Source organism: Natator depressus, chromosome 6 (genome assembly GCF_965152275.1).
Source record: "Natator depressus isolate rNatDep1 chromosome 6, rNatDep2.hap1, whole genome shotgun sequence".
Lineage (NCBI taxonomy): Eukaryota > Metazoa > Chordata > Testudines > Cheloniidae > Natator > Natator depressus.
In genome coordinates this window covers 14,619,050-14,640,480 of record NC_134239.1, presented here as the reverse complement: position 1 = coordinate 14,640,480, position 21,431 = coordinate 14,619,050, and the positions used below count along the sequence as shown (strand labels likewise).

Here is a 21,431-nt window from a genome sequence, read left to right as displayed (position 1 = left end):
TAGCCCCCGCATGTCCGTCCAGGCGCTTCTGGGCCCATGGTGGGGTGGAGCACCACCCAGGAGGCGAAGATATCAGAGTCCTTGCCATCCTCTCTTCTCCGCAGGTAGGCGGCATCGGGATGTCCTCGCGCGGCACAGTGGGACCCACTAGCTGTGGCCCTTGCCGTGCGGGGGGCGGCAGACGGCCTGCAGGGCCTGCTCGGGGAGGCGTGAGGGCTGGGTGAGGATGGCTGTGAGCTTGCTGAGCTGTAGGAGGGAGCTGGAGATAGCTGGGGTGGGGGAGGGAGAAATTAGCACTAGCTCCAGATGGAAACCGCCCACCCACATCCTATCAGCCCGAAGACCCTGAGCTGGGTTTGGCAGGCTAGGCAGAGGAGGTGGCTCAGAAAGCCCTGCCCAGTGATCAGGTTGTGAAGGAATGCCTGGGGGTGACTGGGGATTGGGGGTGATACTGAATCCAGGCCAGGCACATTCCAAAGCAACCAGTGATTCCGGAGCCAACCTGATTTAGGGTTTGGACCCCAACTGTAGGGATCTGATTCAGAAAGGCTTGGGCTAGAGGAGTGGTGTCTAATGGGTAGAGTGGGGAGGGAAGCTGGGAGCCAGGACTCCTGGGTTCTAGTCCCAGCTGTGGAAGGGGAGTGGGGTCTAGTGGTTACAGCAGAGGGGTGTCTAGGAGCCAGGACTTCTGGGTTCTATCCCCATCTCCACCACTGATTGGCTCTGACATGGGTTACTAAATCTCCTCTGTGTGCCCTGTGGATAAGGACACCCCCGTCAGGCAGGCAGGATGAATAAGTGCCCATCTCTTGGAGCTCAGGGGGCCCTAACTCAGGAGACGGGGTTTTCCTGGAGGCCGAGGGGATCACAGAAGCTCCTTAAGAGGCTGGAATCCCTTTTCCCTGGAGTGGGCCCTTCCCCCGATCTGCTGGGGGTGTGGGGACGTACCGGGGCGCAGCATAGGCAGGGCGCAGTGCTGCTCCAGCCAGCCCAGCACTGACTGGCAGAACTCCTTGGCACTGCGGGTGGTCACCGTCACCCTGTAGCTCTCAAATAGTGGCTTGATGAGCATGCTGAACTGTGGGCAGAGGGGAGTTAAGGAGAATCCCCCTGCCCCGGAGCTAACTGAGGGGACCAAGAAGGGCTGGCTTAGCCCCCCACCCACCACCTGTAGGGCCATCTGCTCTGTCCTGCCCTCCCTAACCCAGGAAGGAACACCCCAACTCTTCAGGGATTGCTATTGGCCCCAAAGCCCCTGTCCTGTCCTGACCCACCCCCAGAGACCCCTCCACTCTGCCCTGGGAAGAGCCATCCCTGCCCCCTCCCAGCCAGGGCCCTGTGGTGTCCCTGCCCCCCAGGATGCCCTGGTAGGATGACCAGATGTCCTGATTTTATAGGGACAGTCCTGATTTTTGGGTCTTTTTCTTATATAGGCTCCTATTACCCCCTCACCCCCGTCCCGATTTTTCACAATTGCTGTCTGGTCACCCTATGCCCTGGACACAATCATGCCAGTGGATACGAGCCAGAAGCGCCAGTTCTGCAGGGTGCGCTGGCGCACATAGTCGTCATACAGCTGGGCTGTGGGGTCTGAGCACAGAGGGGCAACTGGGATCCTGCTGGGGGGCAGCTGGCGCTGGAACTCCCTGGGGTGAGATGGGGGAGAAGGTAAAACTAGTCCAGGGCACAGCCCCACCTCGTCCCTGCACTCACCCAAAGGCAGCGCTCAGCTCCTTGACCTCACCCCACAGGCCCTGCCCCCTCCCCCTGCACTCACCCAATGGCAACACTCAAGCTGCTCAATCTCACCCTGCAAGCCCCACCCCCTCTCTGCACTCACTCAGTGGCACTGCTCAGCCCCTCGATTTCACCCCACAGATCCCGCCCCTTATCTGCATTCACCCAATGACAGAGCTCAACCCCTCAATCTCATTCCTCAGGCCTCGCCAGCTCCCTGCACTTACCCAAAGGCGGTGATCAGGTTCTGCCCCCTCCCTGCACTTACCCAAAGGCAGTACTCAGCTCTTCAATCTCACCCCATAGGTCCCATCCACTTCCTGCACTCACCCAATGACAACAATCAACCCCGCCCTCATCCCGCACTCACCCAATGGCAACGCTCAGCTCCTCAATCTCACCCCGCAGGCGCCGGGCCGTCTCCTGCACCTGCCGGCGCTCCTGCTGCAGCCACCCTACATACACCACGCTTCTCTGCAGCAGCATGGCCTTGCTGAGCTGGGGGAAACAGGCGAGCATGAGACACAGCAGCCACCGACGGGCAGAAAGGGAGATGGGGTGGGACAGACGAGGGACTAGGTCGGGCAGAGAGGGATGAAGGGCAGGGATGGACATAGAGGGTACAGGGAGCAAGGGACAAGCAGAAGGGGAGATGGGGAGGGAGGGACGAGGACCAGGGATGAGCAGAGAAGGGGGGAAGGACAAGGGTGAGGCACAGACAGAGAGAGAGGGATGGATGAGGGACTGGGCAGGCACAGCAAAGTGGAGCCAGGGGTTCTAGCACCCCCTGCTGGGGAGAACCGGGCCGCGAAGTGGGATCGGAGGGCTGGATAGCAGGCATGGCTAGGGGCACCACGTGGCATGTACCTTAACACTGGGCTGGGCCAAGCCCGGCAGCACCAGGCTGGCAAGGGTGTTGAAGGCACAGCTGATGTTCATGCGCCGGGCGTGGTCGGCAGAGGTAAAGCCAGCTCTTTGGTTGCCCTGCAGGATCCAATCAAAACTAGGCTGTGAGCCCCGCCCCAGGAATCAGGGCTGATCCCTCTCCAACAGCGCAGAGCCAGGAGCTAACAGAAGGGGCAGTCATGCCTATCCACCTCACACATGGCACCCGCTGCGGCACTGGGATCGGCACTATGAGGGGAAAGCACCCCCCTACCAAGTCCCCCACCCCACTTCAGGCAGCACAGCACCCACTAGTGCCACACTGGAGTTAACACTGACAGTGAGGGACAGGGCCCTCTACTGAGCCCTTACCCTGCTCCCCGCAGCACCCCTGGCTTTCACTGGAAAGTCTCCCTGCCGCCCCGCTCACCAGGGAGGGGCCCAGGTGTGGGTGGTTTGGCAAGGGCCCATGTTACCTTGGTGCTGGGGAGGCTGCAGGGCTGGTGGAAAGTGTGGGGTCCAAGGCGCTCAGCTCTGTCTTCGGACTTGGCATCTGGGGGAATCATAGACTTTAAGGTCAGAAGGGACCATTATGATCATCTAGTCTGACCTCCTGCACAACGCAGGCCATGGAATCTCACCCACCAACTCCTGTAACAAACCCCTAACTTATGTCAGAGCTACTGAAGTCCTTAAATCATGGTTTAAAGACTTCAAGGTGCAGAGAATCCTCCTGCCCCACGCTGCAGAGGCAGGCGAAAACTCCCCAGGGCCTCTGCCAATCTGCCCTGGGGGAAAATTCCTTCCTGACCCCAAATAGGGCGATCAGCTAAACCCTGAGCATGTGGGCAAGACACACCACCAGACGCCCAGGAAAGAATTCTCTGTAGTAACTCAGATCCCACCCCATCTAACATCCCATCACAGGCCCTTGGGCATATCTACCGCTAGTAGTTGAAGATCAATTAATTGCCAAAATTAGGCTATCCCATCATATCATCTCCTCCATAAACTTATCAAGATTTGTCTTGAAGCCAGATATGTCATTTGCCCCCTCTGCTTCCCTTGGAAGGCTGTTCCAGAACTTCACTCCTCTGATGGCTAGAAACCTTTGTCTAATTTCAAGTCTAAACTTCCTGATGGCCAGTTTATATTCATCTGCTCTTGTGTCCACATTGGTACTGAGCTTAAATAATAATGCTCCCTCCATGGTATTTATCCTTCTGATATATTTATAGACAGCAGTCATATCTCCTCTCAGCCTTCTTTTAGTTAGGCTAAACAAGCCAAGCTCATTGAGTCTCCTTTCATAAGACAGTTTTCAGAGTAGCAGCCGTGTTAGTCTGTATTCGCAAAAAGAAAATGAGTACTTGTGGCACATTAGAGACTAACAAATTTATTTGAGCATAAGCTTTCATGAGTTATAGATCACTTCATCAGATGTATCCTGTAGCTGTAGCTCACGAAAGCTTATGCTCAAATAAATTTGTTAGTCTCTAAAGTGCCACGAGTACTCCTTTTCTTTTTTCATAAGACAGGTTTTCCACTCCTCGGATCATCCTAGTAGCCCTTCTCTGTACCTGTTCCAGTTTGAATTCATGCTTCTTAAACATGGGAGACCAGAACTGCACACAATATTCCAGATGAGGTCTCACCAGTGCCTTGTATAACAGTACTAACACCTCCGTATATCTACTGGAAATACCTCGCCTGATGCATCCCAAGACCGCATTAGCTTTTTTGACTGCCATATCACATTGGCGGCTCATAGTCATCCTGTGATCGACCAGTACTCCGAGGCCCTTCTCCTCCTCTGTTACTTCCAAGTCATGCATTCCCAGTTTATAACAGAAATTCTTGTTATTAATCCCTAAATGTATGACCTTGCACTTTTCACTATTAAATTTCATCCTATTACTATTACTCCAGTTGAAAAGGTCATCCAGATCTTCCTGTATGATATCCCGGTCCTTCTCTGTATTGGCAATACCTCCCAGCTTTGTGTCATCCGCAGACTTTATTAGCACATTCCCACTTTTTGTGCCAAGGTCAGTAATAAAAAGATTAAATAAGATTGGTCCCAAAACCGATCCCTGAGGAACTCCACTAATAACCTCCTTCCAGTCTGACAGTTCACCTTTCAGTGTGACCCACTGAAGTCTCCCCTTTAACCAGTTCCTTACCCACCTTTCAATGTTCATATTGACCCCCATCTTTTTCAATTTAGCTAATAATTCTCCATGTGGAACCACATCAAATGCCTTACTGAAATTGAGGTAAATTAGATCTACTGCATTCCCTTTGTCTAAAGAATCTGTTACCTTCTCAAAGAAGGAGATCAGGTTGGTTTGACACTATCTACCTTTTGTAAAGCCATGCTGTCTTTTGTCCCAATTACCACTGACCTCAATGTCCTTAACTACTTTATCCTTCAACATTTTTTCCAAGACCTTGCATACTACAGATGTCAAACTAACAGGCCTGTAGTTACCTGGATCATTTTTTTACCTTTCTTAAAAATAGGAACTATGTTAGCAATTCTCCAGTCATACGGTACAACCCCTGAGTTTACAGATTCATTAAAAATTCTTGCTAACGGGCTTGCAATTTCATGTACCAGTTCCTTTAATATTCTTGGATGAAGATTATCCAGGCCCCCCAATTTAGTCCCATTAAGCTGTTCGAGTTTGGCTTCTACTTCGGATGTGGTAATATCTACCTCCATATCCTCATTCCCATGTATCGTCCTACCATTATCCCTAAGATCCTCATTAGCCTCATTAAAGACTGAGGCAAAGTATTTATTTAGATATTGGGCCATGCCTAAATTATCCTTCACCTCCACTCCATCCTCAGTGTTAAGCAGTCCCACTTCTTCCTTTCTTTTCTTCTTATTTATATGGCTATAGAACCTTTTACTATTGCTTTTAATTCCCTTTGCAAGATCCAACTCTACATGGCTTTTGGCCTTTCTCACTTTATCCCTACATATTCTGACCTCAGTAAGGTAGCTTTCCTTGCTAATTCCTCCCATCTTCCACTCCTTGTAGGCTTTCTGCTTTTTCTTAATCACCTCTCTGAGATGCTTGCTCATCCAGCTTGGTCGACAACTCCTGCCTATGAATTTTTTCCCCTTTCCTGGGATGCAGGCTTCTGATAGTTTCTGCAACTTGACATGAAGTAATTCCAGGCCTCCTCCACCTATAGATCCACAAATTTTTCAATCCAATCCACTTCCCAAAGGAGACAGGGAAACATCTAGGGCAGATGATACCAAACTCGGAGGAGAGGCAGATACGCTGGAGGGTAGGGATAGGATACAGAGGGACCTCAACAAATTAAAGGATTGGACCAAAAGAAATCTGATGAGGTTCAACAAGGACAAGTGCAGAGTCCTGCATTTAGGACAGAAGAATCCCATGCACTGCTACAGACTAGGGATTAAGCGGTGAGGCAGCAGTTCTGCAGAAAAGGACCTAGGGGTTACAGTGGACGAGAAGCTGGATATGAGTCAACAGTGTGCCCTTTTTGCCAAGAAGGCAAACGGCATTTTGGGCTGTATAAGTAGGAGCATTGCCAGCAGATCGAGGGACGTGATCGTTCCCCTCTATTTCGCATTGGTGAGGCCTCATCTGGAGTACTGGAGGAACCAACTAGGGGCAGAGCTCTTCTTGACCTGCTGCTCACAAACCGGGAAGAATTAGTAGGGGAAGCAAAAGTGGATTGGAACCTGGGAGGCAGTGACCATAAGATGGTCGAGTTCAGGATCCTGACACAAGGAAGAAAGGAAAGCAGCAGAATACAGACCCTGGACTTCAGAAAAGCAGACTTTGACTTCCTCAGGGAACTGATGGGCAAAATCCCCTGGGAAAATAACATGAGGGGGAAAGGAGTCCAGGAGAGCTGGCTGTATTTTAAAGAATCCTTATTGAGGTTGCAGGGACAAACCATCCCGATGTGTAGAAAGAATAGTAAATATGGCAGGCAACCAGCTTGGCTTAACAGTGAAATCCTTGCTGATCTTAAATATAAAAAAGAAGCTTACAAGAAGTGGAAGATTGGACAAATGACCAGGGAAGAGTATAAAAATATTGCTCAGGGATGCAGGAGTGAAATCAGGAAGGGCAAATCACACCTGGAGTTGCAGCTAGCAAGAGATGTTAAGAGTAACAAGAAGGATTTCTTCAGGTATGTTAGCAACAAGAAGAAAATCAAGGAAAGTGTGGGCCCCTTATTGAATGAGAGAGGCAACCTAGTGAAAGAGGATGTGGAAAAAGCTAATGTACTCAGTGCTTTTTTTGCCTCTGTCTTCACAAACAAGGTCAGCTCCCAGACTGCTGCACTGGGCAGCACAGCATGGGGAGGAGGTGACCAGCCCTCTGTGGAGAAAGAAGTTGTTCGGGACTATTTAGAAAAGCTGGAAGTGCACAAGTCCATGGGGCCGGATGCGTTGCATCCAAGAGTACTAAAGGAGTTGGCGGCTGTGATTGCAGAGCCATTGGCCATTATCTTTGAAAACTCATGGCGATCGGGGGAAGTCCCGGACGACTGGAAAAAGGCTAATGTAGTGCCCATCTTTAAAAAAGGGAAGAAGGAGGATCCTGGGAACTACAGGCCAGTCAGCCTCACCTCAGTCCCTGGAAAAATCATGGAGCAGGTCCTCAAGGAATCAATTCTGAAGCACTTAGAGGAGAGGAAAGTGATCAGGAACAGTCAGCATGGATTCACCAAGGGCAAGGCATGCTTGACTAATCTAATTGCCTTCTATGACGAGATAACTGGCTCTGTGGATGAAGGGAAAGTAGTGGACGTGTTGTTCCTTGACTTTAGCAAAGCTTTTGACACGGTCTCCCACAGTATTCTTGCCAGCAAGTTAAAGAAGTATGGGCTGGATGAATGGACTATAAGGTGGATAGAAAGCTGGCTAGATTATCGGGCTCAACGGGTAGTGATCAATGGCTCCATGTCTAGTTGGCAGCCGGTATCAAGTGGAGTGCCCCAAGGGTCGGTCCTGGGGCCGGTTGTGTTCAATATCTTCATAAATGATCTGGAGGATGGTGTGGATTGCACCCTCAGCAAGTTTGCAGATGACACTAAACTGGGAGGAGAGGTAGATACGCTGGAGGGGAGGGATAGGATACAGAGGGACCTAAACAAATTGGAGGATTGGGCCAAAAGAAATCTGATGAGGTTCAACAAGGACAAGTGCAGAGTTGTTAAAAATTATTAGGGGGCTGGCGCACATGATTTATGAGGAGAGGCTGAGGGAACTGGGATTATTTAGTCTGCAGAAGAGAATGAGGGGGGATTTGATAGCTGCTTTCAACTACCTGAAAGGGGGTTCCAATGAGGATGGATCTAGACTGTTCTCAGTGGCACCAGATGACAGAACAAGGAGTAATGGTTTCAAGTTGTAGTGGGGGAGGTTTAGGTTGGATATTAGGAAAAACATTTTCATTAGGACGGTGGTGAAGCACTGGAATGGGTTATCTAGAGAGGTGGTGGAATTTCCTTCCTTAGCCGTGGTCTACACTTGGAGTTGAGGTCGAATTTAGCAGCGTTAAATCAATTTAACCCTGCGTCCATCCACACGATGAAGCCCTTTTTTCAACTTAAAGGACTCTTAAAATCTATTTCTTTACTCCACCCCTGACAAGGGGATTAGCACTGAAATCGGCCTTGCCGGGTCGAATTTGGGGTACTGTGGATGCAATTAGATGGTATTGGCCTCCAGGAGCTATCCCAGAGTGCGCCATTGTGACCGCTCTGGACAGCACTCTCAACTCAGATGCACTGGCCAGGTAGACAGGAAAAGGCCCGCGAACTTTTGAATTTGATTTCCTGTTTGGCCAGCGTGGCAAGCTGCAGGTGAGTGCAGAGCTCATCTGCAGAGGTGACCATGATGGCGTCCCAGAATTGCAAAAGAGCTCCAACATGGACTGAACGGGAGGTACGGGATCTGATTGCTGTATGGGGAGAGGAATCCGTGCTATCAGAACTCCGTTCCAGTTTTCGAAATGCCAAAACATTAGCCAAAATCTCCCAGGGCATGAAGCACAGAGGCCATAACAGGGACCCAAAGCAGTGCCGCGTGAAACTTAAGGAGCTGAGGCAAGCCCACCAGAAAACCAGAGAGGAAAACGGCCGCTCTGGGTCAGAGCCCCAAACATGCTGCTTCTATGATGAGCTGCATGCCATTTTAGGGGGTTCAGCCACCACTACCCCAACCGTGTTGATTCCTTCAATGGAGATGGAGGCAACATGGAAGCAGGTTTTGGGGATGAGGAAGATGATGATGATGAGGTTGTAGATAGCTCACAGCAAGCAAGCGGAGAAACCAGTTTTCCCAACAGCCAGGAACTGTTTCTCACCCTGGACCTGGAGCCAGTACCCCCCGAACCCACCCAAGGCTGCCTTCCGGACCCGCCAGGCAGAGAAGGGACCTCTGGTGAGCGTATCTTTTTAACTAGTATACATGGTTTAAAAGCAAGCTTGTTTAATGATTAATTTGCCCTGGCATTCGCGGCCAGTACAACTACTGGAAAAGTCTGTTCACGTGTCTGGGGATGGAGCGGAAATCCTCCAGGGACATCTCCATAAAGCTTTCTTGGATGTACTCCCAAAGCCTTTGCAAAAGGTTTCTGGGAAGGGCAGCCTTATTCCGTCCACCATGGTAGGACACTTTACCACACCAGGCCAGTAGCACGTAGTCGAGAATCACTGCAGAACAAAGCATTGCAGCATATGTTCGCTGGCTTTCAAACAACATCCGTTCTTTATCTCTCTGTTATCCTCAGGAGAGTGATATCATTCATGGTCACCTGTTGAAATAGGGTGCTTTTCTTAAGGGGATATTCAGAGGTGCCCGTTCCTGCTGGGCTGTTTGCCTGTAGCTGAACAGAATGGTTCCCCGCTGTTAGTCACGGGGATAGGGGAGGGGGGAGGGGTTAGCCACATGGTCGGGGGAGGCAAAATGCGACCTTGTAACGAAAGCACATGTGCTATGTATGTAATATTAACAGCAAGATTTACCATGAAAGAGTGTACCCATTGTTCTATAACATGTGTCTTTTTAAATACTACTGTCCCTTTTTTTTTCTCCACCAGCTGCATGTGTTTCAAGGATCACAAGATCTTCTCCTTCCCAGAGGCTAGCAAAGATTAGAGGGTGAAAAAAACACACGTGCGATGAAATGTTCTCTGAGCTCATGCTGTCCTCCCACACTGACAGAGCACAGACGAATGCGTGGAGGCAGACAATGTCAGAGTGCAGGAAAGCACAAAATGACCAGGAGGAGAGGTGACGGGCTGAAGAGGGTAAGTGGTGGGCTGAAGAGAGGGCTGAAGCTGATAGGTGGCGGCAGCGTGATGAGAGGAGGCAGGATTCAATGCTGAGGCTGCTGGAGGATCAAACAAATATGCTCCAGCGTATGGTTGAACTGCAGGAAAGGCAGCAGGAGCTCAGACTGCCACTACAGCCCCTGTGTAACCAACCGCCCTCCTCCCCAAGTTCCACAGCCTCCTCATCCAGATGCCCAAGAACACGGTGGGGGGCCTCCAGCCACCCAGCCACTCCACCCCAGAGGATTTCCCAAGCAACAGAAGGCTGGCATTCAATAAGTTTTAAACTTTTAAAGTGCTGCGTGGCCTTGTCCTTCCCCCCTCCAGGGCTACCATGGCAGTTATCCCCCTATTTGTGTGATGAATTAATAAAGAATGCATGAATGTGAAGCAACAATGACTTTATTGCCTCTGCAAGCTGTGATCGAAGGGAGGAGGGGAGGGTGATTAGCTTACAGGGAAGTAGAGTGAACCAAGGGGCTGGGGGGCGGAGGGGTGGTTCATCAAGGAGAAACAAACAGAACTTTCACACTGTAGCCTGGCCAGTCATGAAACTGGTTTTCAAAGCTTCTCTGATGCGCACCGCACCCTCCTGTGCTCTTCTAATCGCCCTGGGGTCTGGCTGCGCGTAACCAGCGGCCAGGCGATTTGCCTCAACCTCTCACACTGCCATAAACGTCTCCCGCTTACTCTCACAGATATTGTGCAGCGCACAGCAAGCAGTAATAACAGTGAGAATATTGGTTTCGCTGAGGCCTAACCGAGTCAGTAAACTGTGCCAGCGCACTTTTAAACGTCCAAATGCACATTCTACCACCATTGTGCATTTGCTCAGCCTGAAGTTGAACAGCTCCTGACTTCTGTCCAGGCTGCCTGTGTACGGCTTCATGAGCCATGGCATTAAGCGGTAGGATGGGTCCCCAAGGAGAACTACAGGCATTTCAACATCCCCAACAGTTATTTTCTAGTCTGGGAAGAAAGTCCCTTCCTGCAGCTTTTGAAACAGACCATAGTTCCTGAAGATGCGAGCGTCATGTATCTTTCCCGGCCATCCCACGTAGATGTTGGTGATACATCCCTTGTGATCCACCAGTGCTTGCAGCACTACTGAAAAGTACTCCTTGCGGTTTATGTACTCGCCAGCTTGGTGCTCCAGTGCCAAGATAGGGATATGAGTTCCGTCTATGGCCCCACCACAGTTAGGGAATCCCATTGCAGCAAAGCCATCTAGTATGACCTGCACATTTCCCAGGGTCACTACCCTTGATATCAGCAGATCTTTGATTGCGTGGGCTACTTGCATCACAGCAGCTCCCACAGTAGATTTGCCCACTCCAAATTGATTCCCGACTGACCGGTAGCTATCTGGCATTGCAAGCTTCCTCAGGGCTATTGCCACTCACTTCCCAACTGTGAGGGCTGCTCTCATCTTGGTATTCTTGCGCTTCAGGGCAGGGGAAAGCAAGTCACAAAGTTCCATGAAAGTGCCCTTACGCATGCGAAAGTTTCGCAGCCACTGGGAATCGTCCCAGACCTGCAACACTATGCGGTCCCACCAGTCTGTGCTTGTTTCCCGGGCCCAGAATCGGCGTTCCACCGCATGAACCTGCCCCATTAGCACCATGATGCGCACATTGCCAGGGCCCGTGCTTTGAGAGAAGTCTGTGTCCATGTCCTCCTCACTCTCGTCACTGTGCTGACGTCGCCTACTTGTCCGGTTTTGCTTTGCCAGGTTCTGGTGCTGCATATACTGCTGGATAATGCGCGTGGTGTTTAATGTGCTCCTAATTGCCAAAGTGATCTGAGCGGGCTCCATGGTATGGCGTCTGCACAGAAAAAAGGCACGGAACGATTGTCTGCCATTGCTCTGACGGAGGGAGGGGTGACTGACGACATGGCTTACAGGGTTGGCTTACAGGGAATTAAAATCAACAAAGGGGATGGCTTTACATCAAGGAGAAACAAAAACAACTGTCACACAGAATGGCCCCCTCAAGGATTGAACTCAAAACCCCTGAGCAGGCCAATGCTCAACCCAATGCTCAACCCACTGAGCTATCCTTCCCCCTGCTATTTCAGGCAGGACTGAATCCCCATTCAACTTTTCAAGGTGCCCCTGACAGACCTCACCAAAATGATTGTTGGCCGTTGATTTCACGGAGGGAGGGAGGGGGGAACAAATGAATACAAAACAAATCTGGTGTATTTCTTGTTTTGATCCACTCCATCTATCTTTTACATCTTTGGCTGGCAGCAGACAGTGCAGTAGGACTGCTAGCCATCCCCATCTCCTGGCTGCTCAGCAGAAGATGGTGCAATAGGACTTCTAGCCATCCTCATCTCCTGCCTGCTTGGCAGAAGACGGTGCAATAGGACTGCTGGCAGGACTAAAGAGACTGACCTGGTCGAGTCACTCCTATTTTAGTCCCTGCGCCCATATCTGCCCAGGCGCTCCTGACCGACCTTACCGAGATGGCCAGGAGCACCTCGGACATGATGACGATGGTCATCAGGCCTATTGCACCGTCTGCTGCCACAAGGCAATGGGCTGCTGCTGTGTAGCAATGCAGTACCGTGTCTGCCAGCACCCAGGAGACGTATGGTGACAGTGAGTTGAGCAGGCTCCATGCTTGCCGTGGTATGGAGTCTGCACAGGAAAAAAGGCACGAAACGATTGTCTGCCATTGCTTTCACGGAGGGAGGGAGGGAGGGCCTGATGACATGTACCCAGAACCACCAGCGACAATGTTTTTGCCCCATTAGGCATTGGGATCTCAACCCAGAATTCCAATGGGTGGCGGAGACTGCGGGAACTGTGGGATAGCTACCCACAGTGCAACGCTCCGGAAGTCGACACTAGCCTCGGTACTGTGGAAGCACTCTGCCAAGTTAATGCATTTAATGCACTTAGAGCATTTTGTGTGGGCACACACACAATCAACTATATAAAAAACGATTTCTAAAAAAACGACTTCTATAAATTCGACCTAATTTCATAGTGTAGACATACCCTTAGAGGTTTTTAAGGTCAGGCTTGACAAAGACCTGGTGGGGATGATTTAGTTGGGGATTGGTCCTGCCTTGAGCAGGGGATTGGACTAGATGACCTCCTGAGGTCCCTTCCAACCCTGATATTCTATGATTCAGGTCACTCGTGTGGGCAAGATCCTGATGCTGCTCCCCGGAGCCCAGTAGGGCACCGTGGGTGAGCCATCCCACCCCAGCACTTCTGGGCACGTGCTATTGAGGGAACCTGTCAGACACTGCCCAAGTGGGTTCAGCTCCCAGTCCCCTTCTAGGTCTGTTCATGTGGAGGAGAGAAGGCTCTAGGCCCCACACTCCCAGGATCCACCCCCAGATCAGTGATGCCGTGAACCCTCCCCAGTGCCACCCTCGCCATAGGGAGGAGCCTAAAACTGCAGGCTCCCCACCTCGTCCCCAGAATGGCACATTCCAGATCAGCCCCAGGCAGTGCCAGCCTGGGGCCAAACCAGCGTCTGGCCCACAGACCTGGCTTTCTTGGGTGTGATCACCCATTGGTGCCACTGAGCTGGCATCCCCAAATTTGGACAGCCCGGGCCCCACACCAGCAGGAAATGCAGGGTGAGCCACCCCCTAGTCACCCCATTCCCCGGAGCCAACCCCCTCCACACACAAACAGGTGCCCCAGCCAGCCCCCCCCAGCCAGCCCCCCAGATCCCCCAGCCAGCTCCCACCTTGTCATCACCCCAGATCCCCCGTCCAGCCCCCAACCTTGCCAACCCCCCCAGATCCCACAGCCAGCCCCACACCTTGCCATCACTCCAGATCCCACAGCCAGTCCCCCACTTTGCCATTCCCCCCGATCCCCCAGCCAGCCTCCACCTTGCCAGCCCTTCAGGTCCCCCCAGCCAGCCTGCCAACCTTCCTGTCCCCTCAGAGTCTCCAGCTAGCCCCCACCTTGCCATCACCCCAGGTCCCCCCAGATCCTCCAGCCAGGTACACCCAGCCATCCCTCCAAGTCCCCCCAGCCAGCCCCTGACCTTGTCATCCCCCCAGTCCCCCCAGCCAGCCCCCCATCATGCTATCCCCTCAACACGCCCTCTCTTCAGCCACCTATGAACCCACCAAGTTCCCACTCCCTAGATACTTATGAGCCAACCACCACCCTGCCCCTTCCCTCTTCATACCCACCCCAGCCTGATGCTCTTCCCCAGCCCCATCACCCCTGTCCCGTCACCCCCGAGAGCCAAGCACCCACAGCGAGAGCCCATGTGATGAGGGGCCTGACAGCAGCACCCCCCATCTTACCAGTGCTGGAGGAGGCAGTGACAGAGCGAGGGTGGATGGGATTCTCCATCAGCAGAACACCTGCAGGGAGCTCCAGGGGGGCGCAGACCTAGAGGGGAGAGACGAGGAGGGAGTCAGCAAGGGAGGACAGAAATCTGCCCCAGCCACAAGCACTGGGGGAGAGTGGGGCACCACTAAACCCAGAAGCGTTAGCGGAGTGATTCCTGTGTAGATTTAAATTGTATGACTCATCATCAGGAGGTGCTGTGACGTCAGGGAGGGGGAGGAGCTTATAGATGCCCAGCCCAGCCCTCCCCAGCAGGGGGTGCTGTGACACCAGAGAGGGGGAGGAGCCTGCACTGCCCACCCCCACCCTCTCCAGCAGGAGGTGCTCTTACCTGGGAAGAGTCCCTGGCTGGAGTGAGGGGCTGTGGCGATGGGCCTGGGGGGAAAAGAAAGTGGGTAGAGGAGGAGTGAGGCTCACCCACAGAGACCACAGCTCCTAGGTAGCCACCCAGGGCAGTGTCTCTCCAGCCCTGGGTCTTGCGATGGCCATCTGAGGGGGGGAGGGGGGAGAGGCTCCCCTGTACTGTGGACACCCCCACCCACTCCTCCCACCAGCAAATCCATTGTTCCTCCCCCACCCAAAAGCCCTCCCCTGTACCCCCACACCAGCAATACCCCTTATGTTCAGCCCCCTGCCAACTCCCCCCCCTCAGTGCCTGGTCCCCCACCCCGACAGCAACCCTTTGTGCCCAGCCCCCCACGAGCAATTTCCCTCCACACTGACCTGTGACAGCAACACCCCCAGGCATGCCCAGTTCCCCTGCCCCACGCACCCATCCCCACCTGCCTGCCCCTAAAAGCAATGCCCCTGTGCCCACTCTCCCCACACCCACTCCCCTTCATCCCACCACAACAGCCCCTCCCCAAGTGCCAGGCAGGCAGGCTGAGCTGCCCACACAAGCACATACCTGCTACGAGCAGGCGGGTAAGGAAGGCACTGGGGACTGCTGGGGGGTGGGTGGCAGTGGGCGCTGGGGCAATGTGCTGCAGTTGCCGGGACCTTGCCCCGTTGGGCAGGGGTCCAGACGCAGGCATGGCAAAGGTGCCCCCGGGCGAAGGAGGGTGTCGGGTGGGTGAAGGGGGCTTTTCGGCAGCCGTGTGGGTGATGACGGAGAAGACAAGGGTGGGCTGGGGGTGCTGCGTGGGAAGGCTGGGCGGGGGCGGGCTGACCCGCAGTGGGGAGGTGGGGAAGAGCGGCAGGAAGGTCTGGTGCCCGTTCAGGGGTGTGAGGGGCTCCAGATCCAGGGGGAAGGAAAGGGAGGTGAGGGAGCTCCTGTGGAGAGGCAGCTCCTTAGTGCTGGTGGTCACGTCCGGGTCACAAGTGCTGGACAGAGAGACCAGTGGGGCAGCAGCTGGCAGCAGCGTGGAGGCCTGGGGGAAAGAGGGAGAGAAAATCAGCCTTGCCTTCCTCAGCAGGGGGCTTGCAACACTAGGCCAGGAGGAGGGGCCTGTACCACCCAGCCCTGAACTTCTAGCAGGGGGCCTGTGACAGCAGGCCAGGTGGAGGGGCCAGCTCTTCCCAGCCCTGCCCTCCCAGCAAGGGGAGGCTATGACACCAGGGAGGGGTCTGCACCACCCAGCCCTGCCCTCCCCAGAGGAGGGGTGCTGTGACACCAGGGAGGAGGTCATAGACCTTGCAGTGAAGGCAAAGCATAGGCTGCAATGTGGTGCCAGCTGATCTCTGCAGACAGAGGGCGGGGGCATTGCTGAGCAGTCAGAGGGCAGCTGCTACTTGCTACTCACCTGGGTCACAGGCTGGGGGCGACAGGCAGCAAAGAAATCTGTGAAGGGAAAGAGAAAAAGCATGAACTGTTTGTGACAAAGAAGAAAGGCTGAAAGGGGGTGGAGAGATGAGGGCAGGGGGAAGAGAGAGAGAGAAAATGCAAAGGACCTGGATAAATCAGAGCAGAATAACCATAATAGGAATGATTATAATTACATCACAACACTTGGTACAAATGGCAGCTACAAAGCTCAGACTTGGGGGACCCCAGAGCTGGGATTGCGGGAGCTGTGGGTCAGGACTGAGGGGCATCGGCAGAGCTGGGGGTAGGCGGAAGCTCAGGGCTAGGCTAGCAGGGGGCTGCAGGTTGGGATTGAGGGGCGTCGGCAGAGCCGTGTGGCTGCAGGGTACACAGGATTCCCTGCTGTGCAGTGGCTGGGGCCGTAGCAGTGGTGACTAGGGTGACAGCTGTGGGTTGGTGTGGTGTGTGCATGGTAGTTCTGAGCGTTTGGGCAAACCCCTTGATGAAATGGTGGCTCACTGGCCCAATTACCTCATCTTGAATATGGGGAGGTGGCCTGGAGACACTACATATCCCAGAATGCACAGCTTCAATTTGACCTGAAATACTTCACTGGGTCCATGCAGGGACCCAAAGTCTCGGCTGGCTGCCCCTTGGCATCAGGGACGTTCGCAGTTGGGGCGTGGCCATCCAGCTAGCCTGGGCAGCATCTGGGCCCAGCCCCAGGACCAGAAGCAGGAAGAACAGACGTGGGGGACCCGCTCTGAAACTTTCTTGGCAGCGGCTACATGAGCGACAGACAGGAGAAGTTTCAGGGAGTCAGAGGCACTAGATGCGACAGAGGAGGCACAGCTGAGCCGCTGGAGGCTGGGGCTGGCAGCCCGCAAGGGAGAGCTGGCCGGGCTGTCTGTTGGGTCCAAGCGAGGTGCAGGGAGAGAGACAGAGAAAGACTGAGATAAGGCTCCTTGGCGTACAGCTCCGGTGTCCTGCAAAGGCCCTGCAGCAGGAAGTTCCACTGGTGTGTCCCATGCTGCGGGGGCAGCTCTCTGTCCACAGTCACTTCACAATCTCCCTGCCACTTCCCTTTGATGAGCCCGTCAGACAATGCCAGGCCTGCAGGGCCAAACCCCATTCCCCACCCCCGAAGCCTGCCACTCCCCCGCCCTGGAGCTGGATTGGAACTGGAATCTCCTAGAGAGGAAAGGGCCTGTGTGTCCCATTTCCCATCCCTCTGAGCCAGCCTGTGCCCTGTCCTGGGGCTGGCTCAAACTCAGCACCCACTAGAGGAGAAAGGCCCCATGCTGGGATAGCTGCCCTAAGGCAGAGAGAGCAGGGGGCATCTCTTTCAGGGCAATGAATAGTTTTAAGCTTCCTCTGCAGAGGCCAGTCTGTAGAGAGTACAACGCCCCGCCCCATGAGGGGCAGGTTTCAGGTGAGATACTGGGCGGCTCTCTCCACAATGGTATCTCCACCTGGCCTGCAGCGTGTGAGGTGGCAGAAGCCTGGGCCTGGGAGGAAGGGCCGTCTCTGCAGCCAGCTGAGCTAGCAGTGGGTGGGTCACAGGCCAGGCCATGAACAGCACTCAGCTGCACAACCTGCCCGTGGGGATTTCCAATTCCTCCCAGCAACAGATTAACAGTGTGCTCCAGCATGGTGGGGAGGGGACGCCCCTGGTCTGACCCAGGGCGCCCGGGAGGGGACGCCCCTGGTCTGACCCAGGGCGCCCGGGAGGGGACGCCCCTGGTCTGACCCAGGGCGCCCGGGAGGGGACACCGGGCGGATTCCCTCTATCACCAGGCAGCATGGTGTTTGGAACCCCCCCGCCCCCGTCGCCGTGCGCCGGGATAGCCAACCTCACCCCAGATGGGATCCGTGCACAGTGGCCAGTGCAAGTTACCATGAGTGGGGTCCAGGGTGTCCATGAAATCCTCTCCAAAGTTAGGATGCAGCTGGGTTAGGGTGGGCTGAATCATGTCTGCGTTGCCTTGGTGAGCTGGGGAACATGGTATGGTGATGCGGATCAGACACAGCACCAGCTGCTCCCATCCCGCCCAAAGCAGAGCCCTGCCCAACCCACCTCGCTCCCCTCAGGCACTAGACTGCCAGGCAGCAAACGAGGACTCTAGGGGGGCCCATTCACACCCCTAGATAGAGAGAGCGGCAGATATCCGGAGACAGGAATGCCTGGGGGATACAGGGGTGAGGGGGGTCAGAGCTCAGGACCACCCCCTTTTAGCACTTGGGGGGCAGGGGATGCAAATGAGAGAAGGAAGCACCTATGAAGCATGGGGGCAGGGCAGAGATCCAGAGAGGGGAATCCCTCTGGTAAGGGGAAGAGATCCAGAGACAAGAATTTCTATGGAGAGATGGGGAAAGGGGGCCGAGACCTGGAGAGGGGAATGCCTATGGGGCATGGAGAGGGGAATCCCCTGTGTTAGGGACACTGATCAGTGCTCACCAAGGCTGCGGGGGTTGGGCCCCACATACGGGTTGCGGCTGTAGAAGATGGTGTCGGCCAGGTCAGAGATGAGGCTGTCCAGGGTGTCCAGGTCGAGCTCCATGGGGCAGCTGCCCTTGGCCTCACTGCTAAGCCCCTCGCCGGAGGCAGCATGAGCCACTCCCTGCCCGGGGGGGGGCGGGGGGGAGGGGAGGAGAGAGACACAGACTGATAACTGGTGACCCAGATCCTGTGACAGATGGGACAATAATCGGCAGCACCCTGAACAAACCTTGCTGAGTTAAGGTGAAGTGTCTTGGAAGGTTGTTGTATTATTAAAGCTGTGTCCGGATTACTGTGGGAGGATGTAACTCCTTTAAGGGGGAGACAGGACTAATGCAAACCCTGGGAAGTGGCACGTGCTCAAAGGACTCTCTAAAATGATGGGCTAGACTAGACTGATCTTTTAGTTAAGTGGGTTTCCTAGGAAATACTTGGGTGGGGGGGATGCAAGTTAGTGGAGTTACCATTTTGAAGTGGCGCCTTGGGGAGAAACCCATTGCCTGGCTGATACCCATTCATGGTCTCTTCAAAGGGGATAAAGGAGGGACTCCCTAACTCCTGGGGGAGCTAGTTCTGATTGACAGCTGCTATGAACTGGTGACCACAGAAATATCCCTGGGTGAGGTCTGGAGGACTGATCATCGGCCAGAGCCCTTGCTGGAGTTGGGGTGATCTCTGGTAAGCTTATTACCAGTGTGTAACTTGTGTTATTGTTTTCATGTTTTCTCTGTAATGCTTTTACCTTAAGAATAAAAGTGCCTGCTCAGAAAAGCCACGTGATCACTTGTAACTGCTAGCAATGTCATTGTTATTCGTCTCTAATGAGATTGCCCAGCACAGATGCTGGTCTGTTTAGACAGTCTGCTTTCCTGGAGGATATCACAGCACAGTCAGGGAACTGCACAGCCTGGAAATGTCCTAGGCAGGGCGAGGGAGATGTATGTCTCCACCCAAGAGAGGTGGCATCTGAGAAGCGTGCAGCTGAGAGTGGGTGCCCTTGCAGGACCACAGAGGGGGAACACACGTGCAGATGCATCTTACGCTGGGGCTTTGGAGTGCCATTTAAAGTGGATGGGGGCAGCAGCATAGATTTGGTCCCCCTGCCACTCCTCTTCCCTTCTCATGTGCTTCCCCCGTCCCCCCCTCCACCAGCCTGACCTCCCTGGCCTATGAACCCGTCCATCCACCACCTTCAAATCTGAGTTTGATGCACCAGGTTGCAGTGCCACTCGTGGCTAGGCCATGGCCCACGTGGTCCCCCACCTAGCTCTGCAGCCGATGCCATGTACCAAGACAGGGTCAGGAGCTCGGGCTGTGGGGGAGAGCTCCCAGCTACCTCAGTCCCAGCTTCTCCCAGCAGGAGGTGCTGTAGGGAGCGGGGCAGGAGTGCTGGGAATGGGGGGAACTCCGGGCTACTCCAGTGCCAGCCTCTCCCAGCAGGAGGTGCTGCAAGCTGTAAGGACAGAGCAAGGAATCTGTACCTGGGTGGATAAAGACTCAGGTTTATCTTTCTTCTTCTGGACCTAAACATTAAACAAAAAGGAGCTTTAAAACCAACACATGGTCCTTGCCCACCAGTCCAGGGCATCGTGTCCTCTGGCATGGGGCTGTTTGCCCATTCACTCCCCATCCCCAGCAGGCTGGGATTTCACTGAGCCAGCCTTTGCTTTCTCAATCACGGAGGTAAATTTGGGTGATCTGAGAGGGAAGTGGGGAATCGTGCAGGAGCCGGGGGGTCCCACCAACTTAGTATTATAGCAGCTGGGGAGATCTACAGAGGGCTGTGGGCAGGCAGGGGTGGCTGCTGGCAGAGATGACAGCCAGCTGTCCAGTAATGGAGGGATGGGGAAAGGGACTGATGGATGGATGGAGTATGGATTCCAGGGAAGCCCAGAGTTGGGCATTGAGTCACCCCTAGACTGCAGGGCAGTAATGGCAGTTTCTCTCTACCTGGAGACTGCTCAGTGCCCTCTTCCCCTTACTTGGCATAGAGATCTCAAAGCATTTTACACCCGAGAGGGAGGGGGGCTCAGTTTTACTCCTGATGGGCACGCCACAGAACCCAGCCCCCACTGCTGCCAACTTTTCCCTCGATGGCAGTGGCAGCAGAGAGGCTGAAGACTGAGCAGGTCTGGGGGCCACAGCATCTACTGCTGCCTGGGCTGTATCTGCTTTGGCATACAGGACAGCGGCCTCTGGGCCTGCTAGCAGAGCAGGGCACTGTTCAGAGCAGTGGGAGGACACCAGAAATGCAGGGGTGGTGGTGGTGGGGTCTTACCCGTGTGCAGAAGTATGTCCGCCACTTGTGATACTCCCGAATGACCACTCCAATCTGGCGCTTCCAGTACTTCCCTTCCATTATCACGGCCTGCAAGGCAAGGGCAGGGTGGGGCTAGGGTCAATCGGAAAATGGGGGTGGGAGGGAGTTTCCACAGAAAATTCAGATTTTTCAGCAGAAATTCAAAAACCAAAAAATCTCAGATATAAAATTAAATATTTCAATTAATAAATGCTATGGCCATGCCTCATGAGAGCTGTAGTTTGATTGCCCCGTGCTTCCATTCTCCCTTATAAACTGGCCTTCTTGGTTGGACTACATTTCCCATGAACACCACAATCTTCCCTCTTGGCAAAGGAAGCAGTGCATTGTGGGCATCCCTGACCACGGTGCATCATGGGAGATGCAGTCCCGCTGGGGAGCGCAGCCCAGAATGGAGACTAGGGACATGAGGAAACCGAATCACAACTCCCATGATGCATCACAACCTGACCTCTTGGAGACAGGAGTCTGTGCATCATGGAAGTCCCTGGCCCATGGTACATAATGGAAGATGTAATCCAGCTGGGGAGTCCAGCCAATGGAAGACACTGAGGGACAATTCCTACAA

The 21,431-nt window shown here is 54.0% G+C and overlaps 1 protein-coding gene across 3 annotated transcripts in view; it reads right to left on the bottom strand.

The window, feature by feature from the left end:
- Positions 1–21,431, bottom strand: part of LOC141988677 (MLX-interacting protein-like) — a 45,728-nt gene continuing 24,297 nt past the window's right edge. The window contains exons 4-17 of one of the 3 annotated variants that reach the window (XM_074954561.1): positions 20,822–20,935; positions 20,025–20,066; positions 18,502–18,664; positions 17,941–18,036; positions 16,042–16,079; positions 15,207–15,669; positions 14,631–14,674; positions 14,254–14,341; positions 3,099–3,175; positions 2,605–2,721; positions 2,108–2,235; positions 1,523–1,646; positions 949–1,078; positions 1–269 (exon numbers count right to left, since the gene is read on the bottom strand). In XM_074954561.1, coding sequence (XP_074810662.1) covers positions 148–269; positions 949–1,078; positions 1,523–1,646; positions 2,108–2,235; positions 2,605–2,721; positions 3,099–3,175; positions 14,254–14,341; positions 14,631–14,674; positions 15,207–15,669; positions 16,042–16,079; positions 17,941–18,036; positions 18,502–18,664; positions 20,025–20,066; positions 20,822–20,935 — 1,746 coding nt within the window. In that variant the 3' untranslated portion in view covers positions 1–147. Of the gene's footprint in view, positions 270–948; positions 1,079–1,522; positions 1,647–2,107; positions 2,236–2,604; positions 2,722–3,098; positions 3,176–14,253; positions 14,342–14,630; positions 14,675–15,206; positions 15,670–16,041; positions 16,080–17,940; positions 18,037–18,501; positions 18,665–20,024; positions 20,067–20,821; positions 20,936–21,431 lie in introns of those variants that run through there. The other 2 variants (XM_074954562.1, XM_074954563.1) reach the window with 2 other exon arrangements.